The following is a 25,662-nucleotide window of genomic DNA, read 5'->3' on the forward strand; positions in this document are numbered from 1 at the left end:
AACACTCGCCTTGAACTGCTGGCAACAATGTATCTGCAGGCCACTATTAGCCTGTGACTATCTGTTCCTGTAGTAGTTTTGTTGCAATGTGTGACATTTGCAGATACTTTGTGTAATACTAGGAAGAGACAGACACTGATTAGTATGTTACCATCCAGATGCAGGAGTCCTACACCCCCTGTGAGGAGGTTAGTAGATGACATACCAAGCTCAGCCCCCTCCCTCTCTGATCACTCAACCTCTGTGCACAAAAAAAAAGGGGGAAAGGAAAACATCCCACAAGGTTTACAATCCAAACCTGTCACATGAAAGCATGAAATCAATCCCACCTTGAGGAGCAGCACAGAGGCAAGGAGAAGCAGGGGCCAGGATGACAGGGAGACACATATAACTGAAAGGTGTTACTGCAACTACAAACCCATGATCAGACATCTCTGCCTTATGGGGGAGAGGGGTCTACAGAGGATCCATGCAAACCTGGGAGATCAGAGAGAAAACAGAGGCTAAGGGGAAAAAAAAGCTGAACAGAGATAACAGAGAAGATCCTCACAACTCACACTACTAGAAAAGTCCAGACATGAATCCAGTAGACACAAGAAGATCCCCAGGAGATCAACTACAAGAAGCGATTAAACTCCAAAGATAAAATCTGCAAGAAAAAAAAAAAGAGACCAGTTTCCAAGTGGAGGTCAAGAAGACCTTCAGAGATTCTGCAAACACCTTCACGAGAAAAATCAAGCTCCAAAGACAGATCTACTCCAACCAGAATTAAAAAAAAAAAGGAGGATCGAGCTCCAAAAGAAGATCAGCCGCAAGAAGAGAGCGGACCAGAAAGAGAACTGCTCTCCTGGAGGCGCAGCCAGGAGCAGCTCCGGGACCGTGTGTGAGACTTCCAGTGTCCTTCACTCGTCTTCCAGAGGTCTTAGATCTGCATTTAGAGCTCCACCTCCAATGTTATACACCAGGCAGGCAGAGCAGCTCCAGCTATAGTCTGACTTGTGCTTCTTTCTCTCTGAACCTCACCAGTTCTTCTACACGATCACCTCTTACGGTCTCCAGAGCGCCCCCTATAGCTCATCCCTGGTGGTGTCCTGCTTATCCAGCGCATGTTGGAAGAACAGCAAGGCTGAAGATCAACTGAAGTGGTTGGGTGTGAGAGCAGAAGACTTCACACAGCTGGGCAAGGAGGGGGCAATGTGTGAGAGAGGTGCCCAGAGGATCTGCCTGTGCCTGGGCTGCCTCCTGCTGCTTGTATCCCTAGGACTGGCTTGGACATACAGGGAAGAAGTGGAAACAGACAGGTGGGTGCCTTCAGGTTACTTATATATTTTTACTTTGTCTCCAGGGGAACTTTTGATGGATTGTCACCTTCAGGTGAGGTGACACCTGCCAAGACCTTCCCTGTTGATAACACAAGTCTTGGGGACTGCACAGGGCATCTCCGGTTATTGCATCTGTTTCACTGATCTCTCTATTGGATGATTTTCTCGGTTTAGTGCTACCCATGGTTTTTACGGATAGCACTCATACGTATGATATTCTATGTACAACTTTTTAAAAAAAATTTTCCAAAAATCAGAGAAATGTCCAATTTTTATATGAGTGTGGGATCAAAATCGAAAACGCAAGTCTATGAGTCCGTGAAAAAAAATGGGGCCGATCTCGGATGATATCCGAGTGTGGTCCGATTTTCACAGACTGACACAATGGAGAAGGAGGAGAGACTATTTTTTTTTTTTCTCTCCACATCCGAGAAAAACTGATGAAACTCTGATCAAACTCTGATCAGAATAAGTGGATCGTTTTTTTCGGATATGGAGACATCGGTCGTGTGATCCTAACCTATGGGACGTTCGCAATGGGCTCAAAAATGACATTTGCAAGAGTTCAAGGGGGCAGTTTAAAATAATTCTCACTTTAACATCGATTGTCATAGTTTAAGGCCACGTTCACACGTTCAGTGTTTGGAAGCCAAAACCAAGAGTGGGTGATAAATGCAGAAGTGGTGACGTGTTTCTATTGCACTTTTCCTCTGAGTCTTCCACTCCTGATTTTGGCTTCCAAATACTGATGTAAAATACTGACCAAATACTGAACATGTGAACGTGGGCACAGAATTTTTTTTCTATTAAATATTAAAAAAATTAGAATTCATAAATTCATAAAAGGTGGGCACAACATACATTGAGCATGTATAGGAAAACATTACAGAAAAGTCACTCTGTATATATCTAGAAAAATAAATTCTTATTCCATATTTCGAATTCAGACAGAAGTCTAACAAGTATTTCATCACTGTCAGACTTCATGCACTTTTTTCAAGCAACCTGCAAATTACATAGCTCACGTAGCCTGAAATGTTTCTGCAATGGTTGCGCCTGTCTCCTTTAATAGCTTTATAACCTGATCACTTTACCATGGTAATTACTATTTCACGATCCTGTACACATTTTGCAATTACTCCCATCATCCCAGTTTAAAATCCTATTCTGTGTCGTAGGAAGCCAGTAGTAAACCAACCAATGTGCCTTTTTTTTTCTAACAGGTACAATAAAATCTATATTTTTCCTGTGACTACCCTGTAACTTCACATAACTAGATTATAATTTCCAGGTTGGAGACACCTGTCTAAGATTAGAGCAACACGTTTTTTTTTCCTTCCAGAAGCATTGACTTTCTTGTCCATGTTCTGTGTCTGGTGTTAGCCCCATTTACTGTACATGAGCTGCAGTACCAGACACCGCCTATGAACAGGTGTGGCGCTGTTTCAAAAATATAGTAGTCATTTTTTTGGTAATCTTATACACCCCATTTAAAAATGGTTTCTGACACTACAAGATATTTTCTGACAACATTTTGAAACGGAAATTCTGCTCCGGTCCCACAGTTTATGCCACTTTCACATCATAAAATAAATACAAGAGCCATAAAGACATATTGGGTGGTGAGCAAACATGCAGGTTTGGCAGAATTTTAAAAGTAAGTGTAGACCACAGTTATTATACCTCCATATTGGGAGTTATATTCCTTATTGTTGGAAAACCCCTTTAAGGCCATGTTCACACGTTCAGTATTCGGTCAGTATGGAACAATCAGAGGAAAAGTATAATAAACACGTCACCACTTCTGCATTTTTCACCCACTCCTGGTTTTAGCTTACAAATACTGATGTAAAATACTGATCAAATACTGAACGTGTGAACGTGGCCTAAATTTGATAATATAGGTAATGAACTGGGGAATATTCACATATGGCACACAGTGTCTCCAACCTTGAGGCTTCTCAGCTATTGCAAAATAAAACAATTCCCAACATGTTGATAGACGCAGAATGTCAGGGCATGCTGGGAGTTGTAGTTTTTCAAAAAATACAGGTTAGAAACGCCAGCTATACTGCAACAAGAACAGATGATGGCAGTCTGTACACCATAAAGCTTTGTGCAAACTTTTAAGAAGTTTTTTGAATCACATCCATTCTGAAAAAATTCATAAAAATTGCCTAAAAAGAAAGACTCGTCCTGCTCATTTTAATGTTAATCCACTTTGCTGACCATTTGTTCAGTATTTGGAGCAAAGTTTTTACACTTTGGGTTTTAAGTGGGAGAAAAAAAAAGTGCATGTTAATTTATTGAAGCGGATCCTGGTGGAATTTTCTCTAAACTAGGCATAGGCCAAACTGAAGGCTGAAAAAAAAAATATTCAGGAAAAAAAAAACACTTCCAAGATTCTTTGAGGGTATGACTTTTTCAGGCAGATTCCACTTCTGAAACTGCCTGAAAAACCTATCAGAAAATGAATGAACACCCGCATTTCTATGTAAAAATGACTTTCTGCGTTTATGTTCAGACTGTTGAACATTTTCTAACCACTTAAGGTTTCTAAAAACGCCAAGCAGTTAAATGAAGTGACCTGACTAAAGATAAGTGAACCGCAACTTAAAAATTTCGGGGTTTGTACCGGAAAGTTAGTGTCCGGTGCTAAACGCCGAACATGGACTTCTCCCGGAAGTCCGTTGCAATGGTCGGAGTTCCAGGGGAAGTCCGTTGCAATGGTCGGAGTTCCGGGGGAAGTCCGTTGAAATGTTCGGAGTTCCGGGAGAAGTCCGTTGCAATGTTCGGAGTTCCGGAGGAAGTCCGTTGCAATGTTCGGAGTTCCGGAGGAAGTCCGTTGCAATGTTCGGAGTTCTGGAGGAAGTCCGTTGCAATGGTCGGAGTTCCAGGGGAAGTCCGTTGCAATGGTCGGAGTTCCGGGGGAAGTCCGTTGCAATGTTCGGAGTTCCGGGGGAAGTCCTTTGCAATGGTCGGAGTTCTGGGGGAAGTCCGTTGGAGAGAGAAATTTTCCTGCTCCAAAGTTCGGCTCTCCATTGTTTTTAATGGGGTTCGGGTTCTGGTACTTTGGACTAAAGTTCAGGTCAGGTACCAGAAACTTCCACGGGTCCACATATCCCTAATCGGGTGTTTGCTCTAACAAGCCCTCTTGTCAAAACTGGTGAGAGAATCGCCAGTCAAAATGAACCGATCCCTCATCTTTTTCTTTTAGTATGTATAAACTAGTGAGCATCTTCCAAGCAAAAGCCACCTGAAGAATGGTCAGGTCACTTCATTGCAACTTCACAGCTTTCAAAATGGTTAAAAGAAGCTCAAAAAGATGGAACATTTGCACAATAAGCTTGTGCATATGATAATTCTTTATAGCAATGTCTTAATGTTTTAAGCGTCTTTTCAAGCGGATTTCAGGCGTCAGACGTTGTGTGTGTACATACACCGATTGCATGTGCACACTGCGACTTTTAGACGCCGGTGTATCTGCATTATTTTTACTATAGGAAGAATCTTCAAGAAAACGCCGGCTATGTTTTCCTTGAAGTGTATTATCTATTGTCTCTTCAGACTTCTTTTACGGCGCCACTGCTGCCGGCGGCTTTTTTTTTTTTTATTACATTCTATATATAAAATAATGACAGCTTCCAAATGGAACCACCAGAAGAATGGACAGGTCGTCCCTAAGGGCGACGCGGCATCTTTAATTCAACGGTGGAGCTGCCAGAGTTTTCTTTCACAAAGTCACTTCAGGAAAAGATGGCGGCTTTTTTCCTGACACGGCTCAGTTGGCGTTTTTGCAGCGTCGGTGGCTTTTTCCTTTATTTTTTATAATAGAGAGAGAACAGCTTCCCAAGCCACTCAAAGAATGAACGTGCTCCTTTATTTATCCTCTTCTTGGTTTTCGCACCATGAACCAGTTATAAGAAGTGACATAAAACGGAATGTGTGCACAGCAGTGTCGGCTTTATATTGCTGTGCACGGTGTTCATTGTTTTGCTGCGCTTTTTCAGGCTTATTCCAGGATGTCTTATGCACATATCCTAAAAATGGAGCGATTCCTCAAGAAGTTCCTGATTAGAAGGGCAGGAGCAGACGAGCGTATTTTCAGTTCAATGCAACCCGACAAAACATTGGATCGCACTCGGGCCAATGTTATTCTATGGGGCCGTGCACATGTCTGATTTTTGATCTGATTTGCATGCCCGATTCGGATCGCACTCAGCCATGCAAGTCAATGAATACGTGGAAACATCGGATTGCACTCGGATGACATCGGAGTGCAATCCAATTTCCACGGCTTCACAGAAAGGAGAAGATGGAGAATTTTTATTCTCTATTCTCCGCATCTGAGAAAATCAGAGCACACTATGATCACACTCTGATCACAGTGTCATTCGCACCATCGACCTGGCAGAGTGTCATTCGCACCATCGACCTGGTTCCCTCGAATGAGATAATTTATGGCCGTCTGCACCTGCCCAAATACTCATAGTTTTTGAATGCCTCAAAAATAAAACCTCTGTTTGCGCATAACTAGACTTAAAAGTTCGGGGTTCGTACTAGACAGTTAGTGTTTGGTGTTAAACGCTGAATGCAGACTTCTCTCAGAAGTCCATTTCCATGTTCGGAGTTCCAGGGGAAGAGAGAGAGAATTTTCTAGCTCCAAAGTTTGGGTCTCCATTGCTGTCAATGGGATCAGGGTTCACTTTGGGTACAGTTCTGGTACCCAAATTGAACTTTGTACTAAAGTTCGCATCAGGTACCAGAACCTGAACTTCCATGTGTCCACTCGCATTACCTAACTGTCCTTTTCGCAGGCACATAACCCTTTTCGCAGGCACATAAGTTGTGACGTAAATGGTGCCAGCATGTTGCAGGAAAGCAGTGTTTGCCAGGATTAACCCATTGCCACCAGACTCACTGTAGATCCTGATAGAAAATTATATTAAGCAATCACTTACATTGCAATTCTCTAATAGAAAAAAAAAGTCGCTCCTAACATCAGTCTTTACTTTAGGATGTTCCCCGTCATCCTTATGTTGACTCTTGCTTGTTCTTTATGATCTGTAGGGAAGTCTGTTCGGAGAACAAAGTCACCACCACCAAGTACCCCTGTCTGAAGTCTACAGGAGAGCTGACCACTTGCTTCAGGTGAGTTCTGCGCTTCATTTGATGCTGTTGATCATCACAGGTGTGGTTGTGATGCCGCGATGTGGGCGATAAGCAGCAGCGTGTCCGGGCACCAGAGGCGTGTAGCGCTTTCCATCTGGGTGATTAACCCCTTTGTTGCAGTGGATCTGTGCGGTGATTACACGGATTGTGATCTTCTCACTGTGCAGACAGAAGAATTATCCGCACATGTGTTTTGAGTGAAGTCAAGAGTCACATTCATTCAGCGCCTGGAGAATTGATGCGAATTTAGCATTCATGAAAGCGAGGTGTCTGCTTTTTGACTTGTTTAATATTTGGATGCACGAAAATGGGGGTCCAAAAAAAGTCAGAAAAGAGAAGCTGCGAACGCTCTCTACCATGTAAATACACGCGCTCTGATCCTTTACTGCATTTGCGCCGTTTTATCATCTGGTTTCTGATGCTTTTTGATTCTTTAAATTGCATTTTATTTTTGCTTGCCTGTTTTTTTTTTTGTTTTTTGTTTTTTTTTATGTTCATCATTGTAGACACGGTTTGGAGTTTTCAGATGATTTCGGCTGATTCATCTTCTCCAGATCTTTCAGGTTTCGGGGCTGTCACTGGGCCACATTGAGTTTCAGCTCCCTCCAAAGATTTTCTATTGGGTTCAGGTCTGGAGACTGGCAAGACCACTCCAGGACGTTGAAATGCTTTTTACGGAGCCACTCCTTAGTTGCCCTGGCTGTGTGTTTCGGGTCATTGTCATGCTGGAAGACCCAGCCACAACTCCTCTTCAATGCTCTTACTGAAGGAAAGAGGTTATTGGCCAAAATCTCACGATACATGACCCCATCCATCATCCCCTTAATACGGTACAATCATCTTGTCCCCTTTGCATAAAAGCACCCCCAAAGTATGATATTTCCCCTTCATGCTTCACGGTTGGGACGGTGTTCCTTCTTCTTCCTCCAAACATGGCGAGCAGAGTTGATACCAAAAAGTTATTTTTTGGTCTCATCTGACTACATGACCTTCCCCCATGCCTCCTCTGGATCATCCCGATGGTCATTGGCGAACTTCAAACGGGCCTGGACATGTGCTGGCGTGAGCAGGAGGACCTTGTATGCCCTACAGTATTTTAATCCATGATGGCGTACTGTGTTACTAACAGTAATGTTTGAGACTGTGGTCGCAGCTCTCTTCAGGTCATTGACCAGGTCCTCCCATGTAGTTCTGGGCTAATTCCTGACCTTTCTCAGAATCATCCTTACCCCACGAGGTGAGATCTTGCATTGAGCCCCAGATCGAGGAAGATTGACAGTCAGCTTGTGTTTCTTCCATTTTCTAATAATTGTGTCAACAGTTGTTGCCTTGTCACCAAGCTGCTTGCCTATTGTCCTGTAGCCCATTCCAGCCTTGTGCAGGTCTACAATTTTGTCACTGGTGTCCTTAGACAGCTCTTTGGTCTTGGCCATGGTGGAGAGGTTGGAGTGTGATTGAGTGTGTGGACAGGTGTCTTTTATAGAGGTAATGAGTTCAAACAGGTGCAATTAATACAAGTAATGAGTGCAGAGTAGGGGGGCTTCTTAAAGAAAAACTAACAGGTCTGTGAGAGCCAGAATTCTTGCTGGTGGGTAGGTGATCAAATACTTATTTCATTCAATAAAATGCAATTTACAATGTGATTTTACTGGTTTTTATTTTCAGATTCTGTCTCTCACAGGTGAAGTGTACCTACGATAAAAATTACAGACCTCTCCATTCTTTGTAGGTGGGAAAACTTGCAAAATCAGCAGCGTATCAAATACTTGTTTTCCCCACTGTAGATAGATAGGTGATAGAAGATAGATAGATAGATAGATAGATAGATAGACAGATAGATACAAAAAACATTCCTGATCCATGATATCCACTTACCTGCCATTAGATGGCGCTCTTCATTACCCAGCTGTGAGCGATTGTAGGCATCCCATGTCCCAAACACAAGAGAAAGCTCTCTTGGAGACGTTATAGTGCAGGTTTTAGGCTGCGTGTCCACGTTGCGTATTACAAGCGTATATGCTGCGGAATTTCCGCAGCGTAAACGCTTGTAAAACGCATGTATATCCGCACCCCATGGTCCCCAATGGCATTCCGCAATGTCAATGCCCATGCTGCGGTCAAAAATCCGCAGCATGTACATTAATTTTGCGTTTCCGCATGCGGAATCAATGTGCGGATGGTACCCAAGTCTGGAGGAGAGGAGACTCTCATCCAGACCTGGGTACCAAAGAACCTATAAAAAAAGAATAAAATAAAGTTTATACTTATCTTCTGATGTTTTCCCTCCGTCGCGCTGTTGTGTGAAGGACCTGCCACGTCATTGAGTCATGTGACCTATCACATGACTCAATGACGTCACCGAAGGTCCTGCACACAACAGCGCGAGCCGCTCAAGACTCCTAACGGGGCCGAGAATGCATCGGTAGGTGAGTATAAACTTTATTTTTTTATTTTTTACCATTCTGATTCTTTTTTTTTAACTATTACTTGGTCACACTATATAAATCCGTGCCGGTTGCATGGATTTATATAGTGTGAACAAGTTGTCAAGCACTTTTCCAAGTGATGCTAAAATCACTTGGAGAAGTGCTTGATAACCCGCATGCGGAAATGCATGCAAAGACGCTGCAAAGACGCCTCACAAACGCTTCTACCTGGCGGGAAAACCGCATGTAAAATCCGCGTGCAATTTTCCCGCCAGGGAGAAGCGTAAAAAATATGCTTCATTTCCGCAACGTGGGCACATAGCCTTATACTTGTACATGAGACCATTGTATGACTGGCAACAACACAATGCACTTCCACTACCTCCATAATCTGTATCGTGCCTTTTCTTGAATGTTAGGGAGTTGCACATTTAGCAATTGTCCTATATTTCCAGAATCGCCTTTGTCATTTGTATGAGTGATTTAGGCCATTTTGGGGTAGCCTGCATCTTCTGGACCCTTCTGCATTACTTGTACCAGGATCCCCCACCAGTGGTATTGTGTGGGTGGTCAGTGTCTTCAGCTAGCCATGCATCCATTGTCCCTCCCAAGTCCAGTATTGAACCCCTTATCCTCCAAGCACATGTATTATATTTTAAAAAAAATACAGATGTCGGTGTTTGCACTTTGACTTTTTTTTTTTCAGATTTTTGCCTAAATCCAACATAAAATGGTAAAAATAAAAATTTCCTCATTGTTATATTTCTTCACTTTTTAATTTTCATTACATTTTTTTATGCAACTATTTTGAAACCCTAGAACTACTTTTAACTTTAATCCTAACCCTAGTTTAAACTCTCACCCTAACCCTAAGAGTAACCCAAGCTTAAACCCTATAAATAACCCTAGCTAAAACCCTAAACCTAGTCTTAATCCTTGCCTAAACCATAGCACTAAGCTAGGCTTCAACCCTCACCCTAACCCTAAGACTAACCCTAGCCCTAATCCTAGCTTAAACTCTAAGACTAAACAAAGCCCTAACCTTAGCTTAAACCTTAGCTCTAACACTAAGATTAACCTTAACCATAGCTTTAACCCTAACTCAACCTCTAGCACTAACTCTAACTCTAGCTATAACCCTAGCCCCAACCATTGTCCTGTCCTAACTCTAGCTTTAACCCTAGCCCAAAGTCTAGCAGTAACTAAAATTCTAGCCATAACCCTAGCCCCAACCATTGTCCTGTCCTAACCCAAGCCATAACCCTAGCTTTCACCCTAGTCCACACTCTAGCACTAGCTCTAATTCTAGCCATAACCCTAGCCACAACCATTGTCCTGTCCTAAGCCTAGCCTTAACCCTAGATTTAAGCCTAACCCAAACTCTAGCACTAACTCTAATCCTTGCTATAACCCTAGCCCCAACCATTGTCCTGCCCTAACCCAAGCCATAACCCTAGCTTTCACCCTAGTCCACACTCTAGCACTAGCTCTAATTCTAGTCATAACCCTAGCCCCAACCATTGCCCTGTCCTAAGCCTAACCCTAGATTTAAGCCTAACCCAAACTCTAGCACTAACTGTAATTCTTGCTATAACCCTAGCCCCAACCCTGTCCTGTCCTAATCCTTGCCCTAACCCTAGCTTTAACCCTAGCCCAAAGTCTATCATTAACTCTAATTCTAGTCATAACCCTAGCCCCAACCATCGTCCTGTCCTAAATCTAACTCTAATCCTGGCTGTAACCTTAGCCCCAACCATTGTCCCGTCCTCCTAACCCTAGCCCTATGGTTGTTTTTTTATTTTAATGATAGCATTTCATTTTTACAGGAGACTGTTTGTACATTTGGTATAGCTCTCTCAGGAGGTCTCTGTCTCTCCTCACCCAAAATTTGGTGCCACGGCCCCCCACACCCACCTATCCAACAACTATGTAACATTTCTAATACCGGTGTCCAATGTATTAGAGGAGTGAGTAATGCAATTTCTGTTGCTCCTATAGATACCCCCCCCTCTGCTTACCAACTTTTGCATCTCAGGTCACTTCCAAAAAATACCCCAAATGCAGCCAGGACACTTGTTTTGATGCATCATTTCAATATAATATGCCACGGGGAAACCTAAGTCACCGCAGCTGCTTGCTGAGCTGATGGTATGACGGGGTCATTTAGTGAATACTTTCCTAATATCAGGGAATTTATCGTCATGAAATTTCCAAAAATATATACAGATATTTGTAAAGGGAGTGGAGCTATTGACTCAGAGCTCTACTGCTCTAATCACACAGGGGATTTTGGGACCCTCATTCTCAGCAGGCTGGACCCCCAGCAATCATAGATTTATAACTCATCCACTGGATTTTATGTGGCGAAAAACTCCTTTAAATGACAGTTTAACCTCTGCTACATCTGCGTTGTAATATACATGTGTTTTAAATACTAACTCGCTCTTCAAACTGTCTGCGCGCTCCTTGTTCTTGGTAAGTGTCCTTCACGCGGCTCTTGAGATGCATTCCTTACATTGCGCAGGCAGCTCGCTCGCTGACAAGGCTTTGTTTGAGAAGCACAAGTGGCGAAGATTTAGTCTAATTTAGGCTTTTTTGCACCATGTTATCCCAGCGCTAATCTTGGCTATAGATGGATGTTTTTATACAGGTGGTTCCGGCTCTCCTCGGTGTCTTACGGTTAGTAAGTTGACTTTGGTCAACGGCTTGTGCAACCTTAAAGTATCGCAATCCTCTTAGTCCTGCCGATATGGGGTTAATCTGGAGGTAAATAGCTTTCCAATGCTGCCCGACTGTCGGCTACCTGGAGAAGATGAACTTATTTCTTCCCGGGAGCTGCCAGCTTTAATTGATGGAGGCGTGCACGGGGCAATTACAGTCATTGCTCGCCATACTGTGAGCGGCAGCTGTAAGCACGCCCTGGCGTTTTGATTGACAGCCGGCTTCGTAGAGCATCTGTGTAGATGGAGCTGTCAATCAAAGTATTGACAGCTGTCGCTCACAGTATAGCGAGAGGTGACAGTATCCACACTGTGCAGGCTCACATAAATTAAAGTTGGTGGCTCCCGGGAAGAAAAAAAATTAATTTTCTCCCAGTAGCTGCACTTCCAGTAAGGCTGCCGGACAGCATTGCAACCCTATTTACCTTTTAGATTAACCCTATGTCTGCAATTAAATAGCATTTTCTGAGGTGACAGGTTTTATCCTTTAATTGAGATAATCTTTTGTGACAAGTTTATCAAGATGTTGCATTATTTATTTGTCAAGTTAACAGGGTTGTCCACTACTTGGACAACCCCTTCGGAATCGATATGTTTCCCCCGTTAGTGAAATAATAGCACGTATATTTACCTATAGTGCTGGCGCCGTCCCAGCGGTGTCAGCATTGGCTCTCTCAGGGATTGCTTGACATTTTGATGTCACACAATCCCTGCAACCATTGCCCTTGGGCAAATCAAGAAATCCAGAGGAAGAGAAATCTGTGGCTGCTTTCTCACCTCCTCCGGATGTCAATTATGTCTGTAGAAGAGGAGGGTGAAGCCAGCACTGATTGGCCACAGGGATTGCGTGACATTGTTATATAAGCATTGCTGGGTTTTTTTTGTTCATGTCACCTCCAAAAATAGAATAAAAAACAATTGAAGAAAAAGTTCTATGAACTATAAAATTGTATCAGTACTACTGTACAATACCAGTTGTCCATCCTGCAGGTCAATGAAGGGAAAAGTGAAAATGTCATAGATGTGTTTTTGTTGCAAAAACAAAAAAAGTTTATGAAAAGAAAAAGTTTTTTGATTGTGCAAAATTATTATATATACAATATAAAAACTATTTTAAATCATCTTCTTTTGTCGTAAGAAGTTATATCAAAGTGTAAAAAACAAAAAACAAAATTTTACATCGAGGCAAATAAAAAAAGTTTCATCACAGAAAGAGTTATGGATGAGCGCAGAGATTAAGTATGTGATTTCTCAAGCTCATACATTTCAGGAGAAACTTTGAGTAATTAAATTCGCTTTTAATTCTCAGTTCGCAGGAAAATCTTATTAGTGTAATCATCTCCCATTCACTGTGAGCGATCACTGATACTCCAGTTTGGCAACAAGAAACGACAGCGGAAGGCTGTGTGCCCACGTAGCATTTTTCAAGCGTATATGCTGCGGAATTTCCGCAGCGTAAACGCTTGAAAAACGCATGTATATCCGCACCCCATGGTCCCCAATGGCATTCCGCAATGTCAATGCCCATGCTGCGGATTTTTCCGCAGCGTATATGCTGCGGTCAAAAATCCGCAGCATGTTCATTAAATTTTGCGGAAGCGCAGCGGAATCAATGTGCGGATGGTACCCAAGTCTGGAGGAGAGGAGACTCTCATCCAGACCTGGGTAACAAAGAACCTGTAAAAAAAAGAATAAAATAAAGTTTATACTTATCTTCTGATGTTTTCCCTCCGTCGCGCTGTTGTCTGAAGGACCTGCCACGTCATTGAGTCATGTGACCCACCACATGACTCAATGACGTCACCGCAGGTCCTGCACACAACAGCGTGAGCCGCTCAAGCCTCCGGACGGGGCAGAGAATGCATCAGAAGGTGAGTATAAAGTTTATTTTTTTAATTTTTACCATTCTGAACAAGTTGTCAAGCACTTTTCCAAGTGATGCTTGGAGAAGTGCTTGATAACCAGCATGCGGAAATGCATGCAAAGACGCCTCACAAACGCTTCTACCTGGCGGGAAAACCGCATGTAATATCCGCATGCGATTTTCCCGCCAGGGAGAAGCGTAAAAAATATGCTTCAGGTCCGCAACGTGGGCACATAGCCGAAAACTCCACATTCATTGTTATGAGACCGGGAAATTTCTATCTGTCAAAAGGTCGGATGTGGAGAGTCCACAAGATGGAAGTTACCCATCACTGCAATGTGTCACTCTTACTGGATACATCACAGGGTGGATTTTTGGGAGCATAAATATAAGAACGGAATCAAAATTAAAACAGATAATAATAGATAGATGGATAGATAGATACATACATACAGCGGCGTAACCTGAGTCTGAGGTTCAAGATTTGGACCGGGCTCCTCCACCCTGAATATATATATACATATGCACCCTCCATCCTAGTATATATGTCCCTCATCCTAGCCCCATCCTGGTATATGTCCCCCATTCTGCCACTGTTCTTTAATGTATGGAAAAAAAATAAACCATTATACTCACCAGTGGAGTATATCGAAGTCATGAGGCCCCATGGCTGAAGTATAATGCACTCCCCATAGTCCTCCATATAGTATAACGCAAAGCCTATAGTCCCCCATATAGTATAATGCACTCCTCATAGTCCTCCATATAGTATAATGCACACCCCATAGTCCTTCATATAGTATATTGCACCCCATAGTCATCCATACAGTATAATGCACCCCATAGTGCTCCAGATAATATAATGCATCTCATAGTCCTCCATATAATATAATGCACCCTCCATAGTCCTCCATACAGTATAATACACACCCCATAGTCCTCCATATAGTATAATGCACTCTTCATAGCCCTCCATACAGTATAATGCTCTCCCCATAGTCCTCCATGTAGTATAATGCACACCCCATAGTCCTCCATATAGTATAATGCACTCTTCATAGTCCTCCATACAGTATAATGCACTCCCCATAGTCCTCCATATAGTATAATGCACTCTTCATAGTCCTCCATACAGTATAATGCACTCCCCATAGTCCTCCATGTAGTATAATGCACACCCCATAGTCCTCCATGTAGTATAACGCAAAGCACATAGTCCTCCATACAGTATAATGCACTCCCCATAGTCCTCCGTGTAGTATAATACACTCCCCATAGTCCTCCATGTAGTATAATGCACACCCCATAGTCCTCCATATAGTATAACGCAAAGCACATAGTCCTCCATATAGTATAATGCACTCCCCATAGTCCTCCATATAGTATAACGCAAAGCACATAGTCCTCCATATAATATAATGCACTCCCCATAGTCCTTCATATAGTATATTGCACCCCATAGTCCTCCATATAGTATAATGCACTCCCCATAGTCCTTCATATAGTATATTGCACCCCATAGTCCTCCATAGAGTATAATGCACACCCCATAGTGCTCCAGATAATATAATGCATCTCATAGTCCTCAATATAATATAATGCACCGTCCATAGTCCTCCATACAGTATAATGCACCTCCATATATATAATGCACAGCCCATAGTCCTTCATTTAGTATAATGCACTCTCCATAGTTTTTCTGAGACTTTTGATAGATTAATTGTATTTCGGTTATTTTTGCTTTTACTCTCATGGAAGACAGAGATTAGTAAATAACTTTGAGTGCAATTTAATTCTACTCAAATTTTACAAAAATCCACTGAAGCCAAAATATGGAAATTTTGTAATTCACTTTCACACGGATTTAGCAAAATAGTAATAATAAAAGGCCATCAAAATGTAAAAAAAAAAGCCTTCTCACGTGGAGCCAGGGCTTCCTAGTGGATAAGCTCGCGAGCTCGTGATGCCGGGACCTTTGGTGCGCACAGTTGGGGAATTCAACGTGAGGTGGTGACAATCCCGAGATGCAACGAAGACTGGACAGGTGACAGTGAGGAGCGGAGGGGCCGGGGAGGTGACTATAAGGATTTTTGTTTTGTTATTTTTAAGTCTTACATTTATTTCACTCTGGGGTATGGAGAGAGACCCCAGAACATAAGAACAGACATTAAATTTGCAGAGAATAATTTCACTGGAAAATCCGTTCGAACAAGCAAATTTGTTTTTTTTCCTGATCCGCTCTATTGTCTATTGGGAGTAAAACTCCACTTTTTTTGAGTTTTTTTTTTTCCATGCGCCAAATTTATTAAACACAGTTGACAAATTTGTATGGTTTTCAGACTCACCTGACAATTTTCTATTTTGTTGGTTAAAGTGGGCATGGCGTAGAGTAGAGATTCAGAAAGTTTTTGACAAATTAATTAATTGTAACTTTTTCCCACTCGGAGGTCGTCTCTCTGTTGCCCGGGGGGGGGCAAACACAATGACTTATATAAATCCTCACAAATGACATAGTACACAAAATAGGATCCGCGTCTGACATCTGATAAGGAGCATCACCTTTTTCAGGTGGTTTACTTTCTTCTCTGAAAACCCTGCAGAATTTGGGATATTCTGTATTGCGAGAAGTAATTCTGCTATGGAACAATCCTCTCTGTTCTCAAGAAAGGAGGGATTTTTAATTCTATATTTTACTACTGGTTTCCTAGGTCTCCAGCCACTGCTGCAGCCTAGCAGAGGTGGTCATTTCCCTGGAGCATGAGCTTGCAAGCCAGATTGCTGGATTTGGCGACACAGCTTTATCTTTACACTCCTCTGATGCTGCGGTGCGACCATGCCACTGGTCATCAGGAGCGCACTGCTCCCCGGCAGGCAGGACCCCCGGAGGCAGGTGAACAGTGCGCTCCTGAAGAGAGAACATGAGCACATCCCTATAAATTATCTGAGACAGACTGATTCCTATATACAAGAAAGCAGATATATTGTTTCCATTGTAATTATTAATCCGATTTGTTATAAAAATGACTGTCTTTTCAATAACAATTAAAGGGGTTTATCTCTTTTACCTATATTTTTTACCAACAATCTCAGATGTCCGTGAAATAATAAACTGAGCTTTACTTATTACGCTTTGCTTATATATCGCCATCAGCGTTGTACAGACCCCATCATCACTGTCCCCATTGGGGCTCACAATCTACATTCCCTATCAGTATGTCTTTGGAGTGTGGGAGGAAACTGGAGAACCCAGAGGAAACCCACGCAAACACCGGGAGAACATACAAACACCTTGCAAATGTTGTCCTTGGTGGGATTTGAACCCAGAACCCCAATTCTGCAAAGCAACAGTGCTAACCACTGAGCCACTGGGCACGTCTTCAGTGCTAACCACTAAGCCACCATGCGAGTCTTCAATGCTAACCACCGAGCCACAGTGCAAGTCTACAGTGCTAACCACCAAGCCACTGTGCAAGTCTATAGTGTACTGAGCCACCATGCAAGTGTAAAGTTCTAACCACGGAGCCTCCGTACAAGTCTACAGTGCTAACCACCAAGCCACTGTGCAAGTCTATAGTGTACTGAGCCACCATGCAAGTGTAAAGTTCTAACCACGGAGCCTCCGTACAAGTCTACAGTGCTAACCACCAAGCCACTGTGCAAGTCTAAAGTTCTAACCACCGAGCCACTGCAAGTCTACCGTGCTAAGCACTGAGCAACTGTGCAAGTCTAAAGTTCTAATCACCGAGCCACTGCAAGTCTACAGTGCTAAGCACTGAGCCTCAGTGCAAGTCTGAAGTTGTAACCACTGAGCCACCATGCAAGTCTACAGTGATAACCACTGAGCCACCATGCAAGTGACAGTGCTAAGCACTGAGCCACTGTGTTGCCATTAATTACCATTCCCCAATCCAGTGCTGCATCTCCACTACTGCCCAATCTCTATGGATTAACTGCAATGGTGAAGTATCATCAACAGCACTGCAGGCAATCGCTGAGCTTAGCGGCTTGTGATGTCTTCATCAGCCCTGCTGCAGAGATCAATGATTGGCTGCAGCCATTCAATAGAGACTGGGGCAGTGCGGGATCTGGAGAGGGTAAGTAGAGCTCGGGTTGTTTTCTAATATATTTGTGTGGGCAAAAAATAGATGAAAGGGGAGAACCCCGATGTGAAAGTCTAATTACTCAATAGCTTATCAATTACATAGTTAAAGGGTTCTTAATGGGAAAATCTGGTGAGAGGATTCCTAACTATGGCCAGGCTGTTTCCTAGCGTTGCTGCAGAAGGCTTGGTGGTAGTGATAGGTGCGCGCCACCACCAGTGAAGTGGACGGGCAATGGGACCATTATGATCTTCTCCGCTCCTGTAGGGCACCGTGTTGATGGATGATGTTGGTCACCGCTGCACAGTAGTCCGGTGCGTGTCTCCGCCAGTTATGTTCTGTCCGTCCTAACATCGCGCACAGCGTTCCCATTCTCCATCCTGGATCTCTGTTTCCCATCACAATAAAGTGCACGGGGTTGATATTGCCCAGATCGGTTTCGTGTCCGTTCAGCTCGCCAGCAACGTGTTTACAGATCGAGGACTGAATTCTGGAAGCCGCTCACATAATCTGTGCGAAGTGTTTACAGTTTTGCTGGATTTTCTCGTTTGCTCCGTGTTGGACGCTTGTTCTTCGCTTCCATAAACATTTATCTCTTTGCCGTTGTCTATATTTGTACAATTTTTGCATCATACATCGTCCAGAGTTCTCAGCATTGCTGCCAGCACAATAAATTACAATTCGAGGTTTCATTCACAGAGGTCCAAAGTTTAATGTTCTCTAAAGTCCTACCATGAAGAACTGGATTTCTACAAACATTACGACCTTATTCACAACTGGAACAGAGAGTTAAATCATGAAATTCCCAAATATGTCTGACCGACAGCTTCCAAACCAGATGTACAAGTCGAAATTTGGTCAGAAGTCCTTGGGTTGACCTTGAAACTTCAGGTGGACACTATGGATTGAATTCATCATTTACTGGAGTCACATTTCATGTTTTCTCTTGTGGTATCTGCTGACATTTTTAGGGTCAATTCTTCAAAATGGCACATTTGGTTCATGAACTTGGGGCAAATTAAAAAATCCCCCCCCCTTTGACCAGTTTTTGCAACTTTTTGGCAACAAAAGTCGCAAAAATTGAGAACTGGAGTGAGATGCACCAAAAAAAAGTGACATTTGGTAAAAGTTGCATTCCATGAAATCTGTCTAATGCTATGTTCACATATTGCATTTTTGCAACTTTTTTTGCTGCATTTTTTTAATGCAAATTAAAAGCTTTTTTTTACAGTATCAGCAGAAGCTGTGAGATACGCACAATTGTTTTTTTTTCCAGACTGAATTGAAAAAATGCGGCATTTTTTAAATCTGCAGGATGTCAATTCTTTCAGGGTTTTTGCAGCATTTTTTTCCACCCATAGAAAACCATAACAAAACTGTAAAAATGCTGCAAAAAACAACTATTTTTCTCCGTTTTTGGTGAATGAAACTAACTTTATTAAACATGTATTGTAGACAAATGATACATATAATCTGCACTAAAAATCTACCCAAAAAAGCAATTAAAAAAAGTAGCAAAACTTTTTGTAAGTAACTTCTGCTAGCAAGAGAGCAAGTTGTGCCTGTTCATAAAAACATATCCTAAAACGTTTGGATTAGCAAAATCGTCAAGGAAAAATAAAAAAAAGACTTAAAAAAGAAAGAGAACTTAAAAAGTGGCGCAAAATGTATAGAGAATAAGGTACAAATACTAATGTCACTAAAAAAGAAGCAAATTACTTAAAAAAAACTGGAGGAACATCAGTGATGAATCGGGGTCTTGACCCTGGAAGCAGACACTGAATTTTGACTTTTTGTGTCTGCGGTAGAGCGGACTACTTGACCAAGTCATGACTTGTGTTGAAGGATCTAATTAATTCAAGGGAGTATGTGCAGACAAGTCTGGACAAATCTAAGGATGATGATGGCTAATAAGTCTAGAATTTTGTTCCTGACACTTAAATTGTTCTGTCTATTAGGGGCCCTTTTTACTTGGACATTATGAAGATCAGATTGTCTCCTGAACTGATCTGAAAGGGGTATACAAAAGGCCACCATGTAGCACGTTAAAAACCAAACCTGTAGATCTGGTTGTCATCGTATGGTATGGATGGGCAGAGAAGTCTCTACTTTGTGATCGAATTGCAAAAAAAAGATTTTGGAGACGTGTCTGTGGCGCCCCTGCGGGTTCAGTCGCCACAGAGGTACTGCATCTCACCCAGAGGTGTGGTATCTCACTCTCAGGTAAGGATGGAGTACTGCCTGGGACCCAAACACCTGCATCCAACAATACACTACTCCAGACAGGCAGGAGGGGCAAGATGCGCTGCTCCTCTGCTGAGCCCTGTCCCTGGCTGGAGTGGGGGGAACAAAGAGAGGGGGAACCATGTAGTGGGTGTGGGTGGAGGAAGAAGATCAGGGGAGCACTTGAGAAGGAAGATATAAAAAGGGAAAGCCATCTTGGGAGTGGTCAGAGCAGTCTGAGTGTTCAGTTCAGTGAGTCAGGACAGTGAAAGGAGCAGGAGCTCTGCAGGAGCTCTGCTCAGGAGGAGGGCCTAGTGAGAGAGGCCCAGGACAGACTGAAGAGAGGAGAGGAGCAGGAAGGAAAGCTCCAGAACAGAAAGGATCCCAGGGGCACGGGCAGTGCAGATGCCACCCGTGCGCCCTAATCTACCAGGACTGGAAGGATCAGGCCGCAGAGGGGACCCGCACCTAAACTAGCAGAGTTCTTCAAGTCTCAACTAGATAACCGGAGGGTGCAGCATTTCAGGTGCTGCAGCCAACACCCACATCTAATCGCTAAAAAAGTGACCATAGAGGACCCAGGGGACAGAGAAGACGAAGGTCCGCGGTCACTGACTTGGGACACTGGATGTGAGGCGCAGGGCAGGAGGGTGAGAGCCAGCACAGGAAGACGGCCAGGAGGAACACACAGAAAGGAGTCCCGCTAGGTGCTCTGGGATTACCTGAGGATTGCTGAACCCCTCCCTGAGTAAACACAGGACGACGTGGGAGGTTATACATCGGTAACTGTAACCTGGAGTCTTAGCAAACTGTGAGTAAAACCTTGAAGACTGCACCCCACTGTCTCTGTGAATAATTGCTGCGCCATCACCCCCTGCACTACACTGTAACAGCAACATCTATGACATCCCCACTACACTGCCCTGAAGCTAAGCTCTACCTGTGGAGAGCTGAACCAACTCTGCTGCGTCATCATCAGCTCCAGAGGATCTGCACCACAGCGGCAGCTCCATATAGCCGCATACCACAGGTGGCGTCACAAACATTTAAACATAAAAACTATATTTCCTTTTCTTTATTCCCCTTTTATTGACCGCCCTGGGTCACGGACCAGGTCACCGCCACTGTGACGTCTCCCCTAGCAGCGACCGGCCCGGCTACCGAGTGCCCCACAGCCCAGGGAGCGCGTCATGTCCATGTCCTACTATATCCTTGCTATCATTATCAAGCCATGGTTGTTTGTGTTGGTCTTGGGGCTTTTCGATAAGGTACAAGCTAACATGTGCAGGATTCAAGAGAATGTAAGAGTCACAGAAATTTCCATAGAAGAATCCATTTCTGTTGGCGAATTAATGTCTAAAATTTGTAAGCGTCCTAAGTCCAGGATGATCAGAGACTTCATAGGGGAACCCATCTACAGGAGTAATGTGACTTCTAACTGGGGCAGACACAAATTCCGAGCCTGGAGGAGACCTTCAAAGCAGTCTGGGCAAGTGAGTATGACTCAGTTTATTATTTTTAATCAATTCATATCTAAAAAAAATCTATATATTTTACTGGTGGACAACCCCTTTAAGGGCTTAGGTGGTTTCACTATAAAGATGAGACATCCCCTTTAATTGTGAGGTGGCTTCATTATCTTGATAAAACAACCCCTTTTAATGATAATATTAATGATCCAACCATAAACAGCAGTCGTGAAGAATAATCTCTGTGGTTAATGGCATAGATTAGGGAGTAGTCTTGATATCCGTGGCGTCCTTAAAGGGAATGTCTTTATGTATGTAAGTTTAGGATAACCTCTTTAAATTGTTGTAGCTATTGGTTTTGTTCTTATTTTTTTATTTTATTTTGAAAGACTAATCTGTGGTTGGCCATATTGGAGCCCCATTTACTGTATTGTCTATGTGGACGGCAGCAGCAATTAATTGGAGTCCGATATCATAGTCAAGGAAGTGATGTAGAAAAGCCCTCTCCCCCAGACAGCATGGAGTAACAGGGTAGCTGTATATTATCCCTTTCTATGTGTATAATGCTCCTATCCTTCTGCCTTATCTATACCCACACAATAGAGCTGTCATTATCTCTTCCCCTCTTATTAACTTTTCCTGAGATGACTCTGTTACATCTGTCCCAAACTGTACAGTAAAGATGAAAAGTGAAAAGCAGAAAATAGGAAGTGCCAGCCTATTTTCTCTGCTTTAATTGCCAATGTGAAAACTGCAATATTTCAAGATTTCTTTTATATGAATAATAAGACTGAAAAAAGTAAAAAATGTTTTGTTTTTTTATTTATGTGTGTATAATAACAATAAAAAAGTAAAAAAAAAAGTTTTTCTAATAAAAACTATAGCACTATGTGTAAAATGCTACTATCCTGCCTTATCTAGGCCCGTATAATACAGCTGTCATTATCTCTTCCCCTCTTAGTAACTTCTCCGGAGATGACTCTGTTACATCTGTCCCAAACTGTACAGTAAAGCTGTTAAGTGAACAGCAGAAAATAGGAAGTGCCAGCCTCTTTTGTCTCCTTTAGTGGCCAAAGGGAAAAACTACAATATTTGAAGATTTATTTTATGTGGATAATAACTATAAAAAAGTTAAAAAAAAAATTCTTTCTAATAAAAAAAAAAACTATAGTACTATGTGTAATGTTATTATCATGCCTTATTTAGGCCTGTATAATAGAGCTGTATTGATCTCTTCCCCTCTTATTAACTTTTCCGGAAATAACTCTGTCACATCTGTCCCAAACTGTACAGTAAAGCCACGGCCCCATTATCAGTATTTGGTCAGTATTCAGTCAGTATTTTTTCTCAGGAGTGGGAGCCAAAACCAGGTGAGGAACAATCAGAGAAAAGGTATAATAGAAACAAGTCACCAATTCTGCATTTATCACTCACTCCTGGTTTCGGCTTCCACTCCAGAGAAAAAATACTGATCAAATACTGACCAAGTACTGATACTGCGGCCGTGGCCTAAAGCTGACAAGTGAATAGCAGAAAACAGAAAGTGATAGCCTATTTTGTCTACTTTAGAGGCCAGTGTGAAAACTGCAATATTTCAAGATTTATGTGGATAATGAAAAAAGTAAAAAAAAAAAATTCTTTATAATAAAAAAAACTATAGTAAAAAAAAAAAAAGCACTTTGTGTATAATGTTACTATCCAGACTTACCTAGGCTCATAGAATAGAGCTGTCATGATCTCTTCTGCTCTTACTAACTTTTCCGGAGATGACTCTGTTACATCTGTCCCAAACTGTACAGTAAAGCTGACAAGTGAATAGCAGAAAACAGGAAATGATAGACTATTTTGTCTACTTTAGTGGCCAATGTGAAAACTGCAATATTTCCAGATTTATGTGGATAATAACAATAGAAAAAGTAAAAAAGTTTTTTTTATTAAAAACAGTCTTAAATAATATATTTAATAATAAGTTAATTTATATATGTGTAAAGCAGAATTATGATTTATTGTGGAACTCTTGGCTTGTCTGTTCCTGCGCATCAGGGTTTTGCGTAGTGTCTGTCTATGAAACCTCAGATGATGAGAATATGGATGTATGGATTTCATAATCACCATTTTTGACTGATGAGAATGACGGCCACGATGATGAAGATGAAGCTCGGTAGAATAAGAGGAGGAGTAATGAGGTCGGGTAATTATATGTTGTGGTTTTTGTGAATCAGTGTCAGGATTTTCCTCTGATTTTAGTCTCATATTATCTCAATCAGCCTGAACTGTCTGGATTAAATAACATTGTTTTAGCCTTTAACAACTTGTATGTCATTATTACATTCCCATATGAAGTTTATTCCCCCTCCCGTATTTGTGAGTTAGAAGTCAAAATCATATTAGGAGACCTTCTTCAGGAAGCAATATTATACTATAACTGTCCAAGATTGTGGGACCACCCAGTTATGGCCATAGACTTGTAATAGATGCCTGTCGTGAGTTGACTCAGTCATCATCCCTAATCTTCCAACTAACAAAGCATCTTCCCCAAAACATCCCCCGTCAGTTCGCATGGTGTTCTTATGATTTATGGCTCTTCACATCTGGAGCCGTGAAGACCATAATATAAAATATTCCAGTAGATAGGGCCAGGTTAAGGCTGATGGAGACCCTTATACAAAAAATGTTGTAGGGGCCTCCATCTCACCTTTGGAACCTGGAATTCCTGAGACCCTCTTTTAGAAGCTTTGTATAGAAGAGTTGCCATTTTTGTTGTGATCTCAAGTCTATGGGAGTTATGGAAATAGCCAAGCCGGCGATGCATGCTTCTCCACCATTTTTGGGTGGTTTGAACAGCCATCAGATGCTCTTTCTTTTTTAAGAGGTAGGGGTTGTTCAGTCCCCCCCCCCCCTCATTGTAGCCACCTGTCACTGGTGTGTCAGAAGTGACAGACCATCGCCCTGCAGTTGGTTGCAGAAGATCTCTTCATTTGGCATTACAGACACCTTCTTAGCTGTCTCACTCTAGGACCCAGCGGCTACCTCTGTCCAGCTGATTGACACCCAGGCTGGGTGTTTAAATACTGGCTGTTGCTAGAGGGAGGTGCCAGTGGAGACCTCCTAGGCTGATCTGTAGTCACACTGGATCCTCTATCATCCCTATATTGGTTCCTCACCAATCGCCGCACAGGAACCTATCCCTGTATTTCCCTAGCACTTGGCCCTGCATAGAGAAGGAGGCGGTGAGTGCTAGTTGATCCCCACTGACAACTAAAGATAGCTAGGGGAGACAGACACGGGGGAAGTAGCTTAGCTTGAGTCAACTTCAGAGAGATGGCACACACATCCTCTTAGCACCAGAGAGGAAGTAAGAACTGCACTTGTTCTAAGCCTTCACAAGGGGTCATGTGAATATCACCGGCACCTCCCTCTAGCAACAGCCAGTATTTAAATAGCCGAAGGGAGGTAGCTGCTGAGTCCTAGAGTGAGACAGCTAAGAAGGTGTCTGTAATGCCAAATGAAGAGATCTTCTGCAACCAATTTCAGGGCGACTGTCTGTCACTTCTGACACACCCGTGACAGCACCATTTTGCCTGCACGTTGCCAGGAACCAGACCACAAAAAGTTTTGGAGCTTTGAAGAACCAAATGCAAAGTGGCCGTTTTTGGGAATATTAATACATTTTGAGACATTTCTGGGTGGTGCTTGGGTGGGGCGTTTGCAAATTTTTGGTAAGTATGTGATATTATTATTGGTTACAGACAAGAAAATCTGGTGAAATTTGAATTCTTCATATTTGCTTGAATTTGGCTGGAAATTTGAACAAAGTCGGTGTGAATAGAATCGACCAAAATGGTGTTGAAATAAAATCCTATACTGATTTCAACTCTGCCCTCACTTTAACGGTCATCGATGTAAGTGATGTGTGTAAGTCCCCAAATGGCTGCATGTCATTGTGTGATGCCATGGGGCTAGTGAAGAAAGGAGGCCTAGAAAGAGACAAAGACAGAAGAGAGAAGACAAAGCTGATCAGAGGACCATTGGTAGTGGTGATGAGAGAGGTATGAAGAGGGCCGAGGAGAGGTGAGTATATGTGAAAAATTTATAATGAATTTGATTCCCATATCCTACATCTTCTCATGCTTACTTTTGGATGAGAAGGAGAATCCTAAAACCAGTCTGTGCAGCAGGAAGAGGCAGTCTATTACATATCAGATAGGACTTCCTGTGGATTTTCCAGTACCCGCCTCCTGTTGTCTATCTTTTTCCATTTTACTTCTCTAAACTACACAGAAGACTTCTCTTGATTTAGGCCCAGCTATTGTACCTTCTCGATGAAGCAGGTGACTTGTCCAAGAAGAAGGGCGACCCAGCATTA

The 25,662-nt window shown here is 42.5% G+C and overlaps 1 protein-coding gene across 1 annotated transcript in view; it reads left to right on the forward strand.

The window, feature by feature from the left end:
• Positions 1–222: 222 nt before the first annotated feature.
• CCBE1 (collagen and calcium binding EGF domains 1) overlaps positions 223–25,662 on the forward strand; it is a 440,914-nt gene continuing 415,474 nt past the window's right edge. The window contains exons 1-2 of the mRNA XM_073680708.1: positions 223–1,301; positions 6,393–6,473. Of these exons, the coding sequence (XP_073536809.1) occupies positions 1,195–1,301; positions 6,393–6,473 (188 nt within the window). The 5' untranslated portion in view covers positions 223–1,194. The remainder of the gene's footprint in view (positions 1,302–6,392; positions 6,474–25,662) is intronic.

The sequence above is a fragment of the Phyllobates terribilis genome, unplaced genomic scaffold (assembly GCF_046119375.1).
Source record: "Phyllobates terribilis strain yellow unplaced genomic scaffold, ASM4611937v1 Scaffold_1__5_contigs__length_1240528914, whole genome shotgun sequence".
NCBI classification, from domain to species: domain Eukaryota; kingdom Metazoa; phylum Chordata; class Amphibia; order Anura; family Dendrobatidae; genus Phyllobates; species Phyllobates terribilis.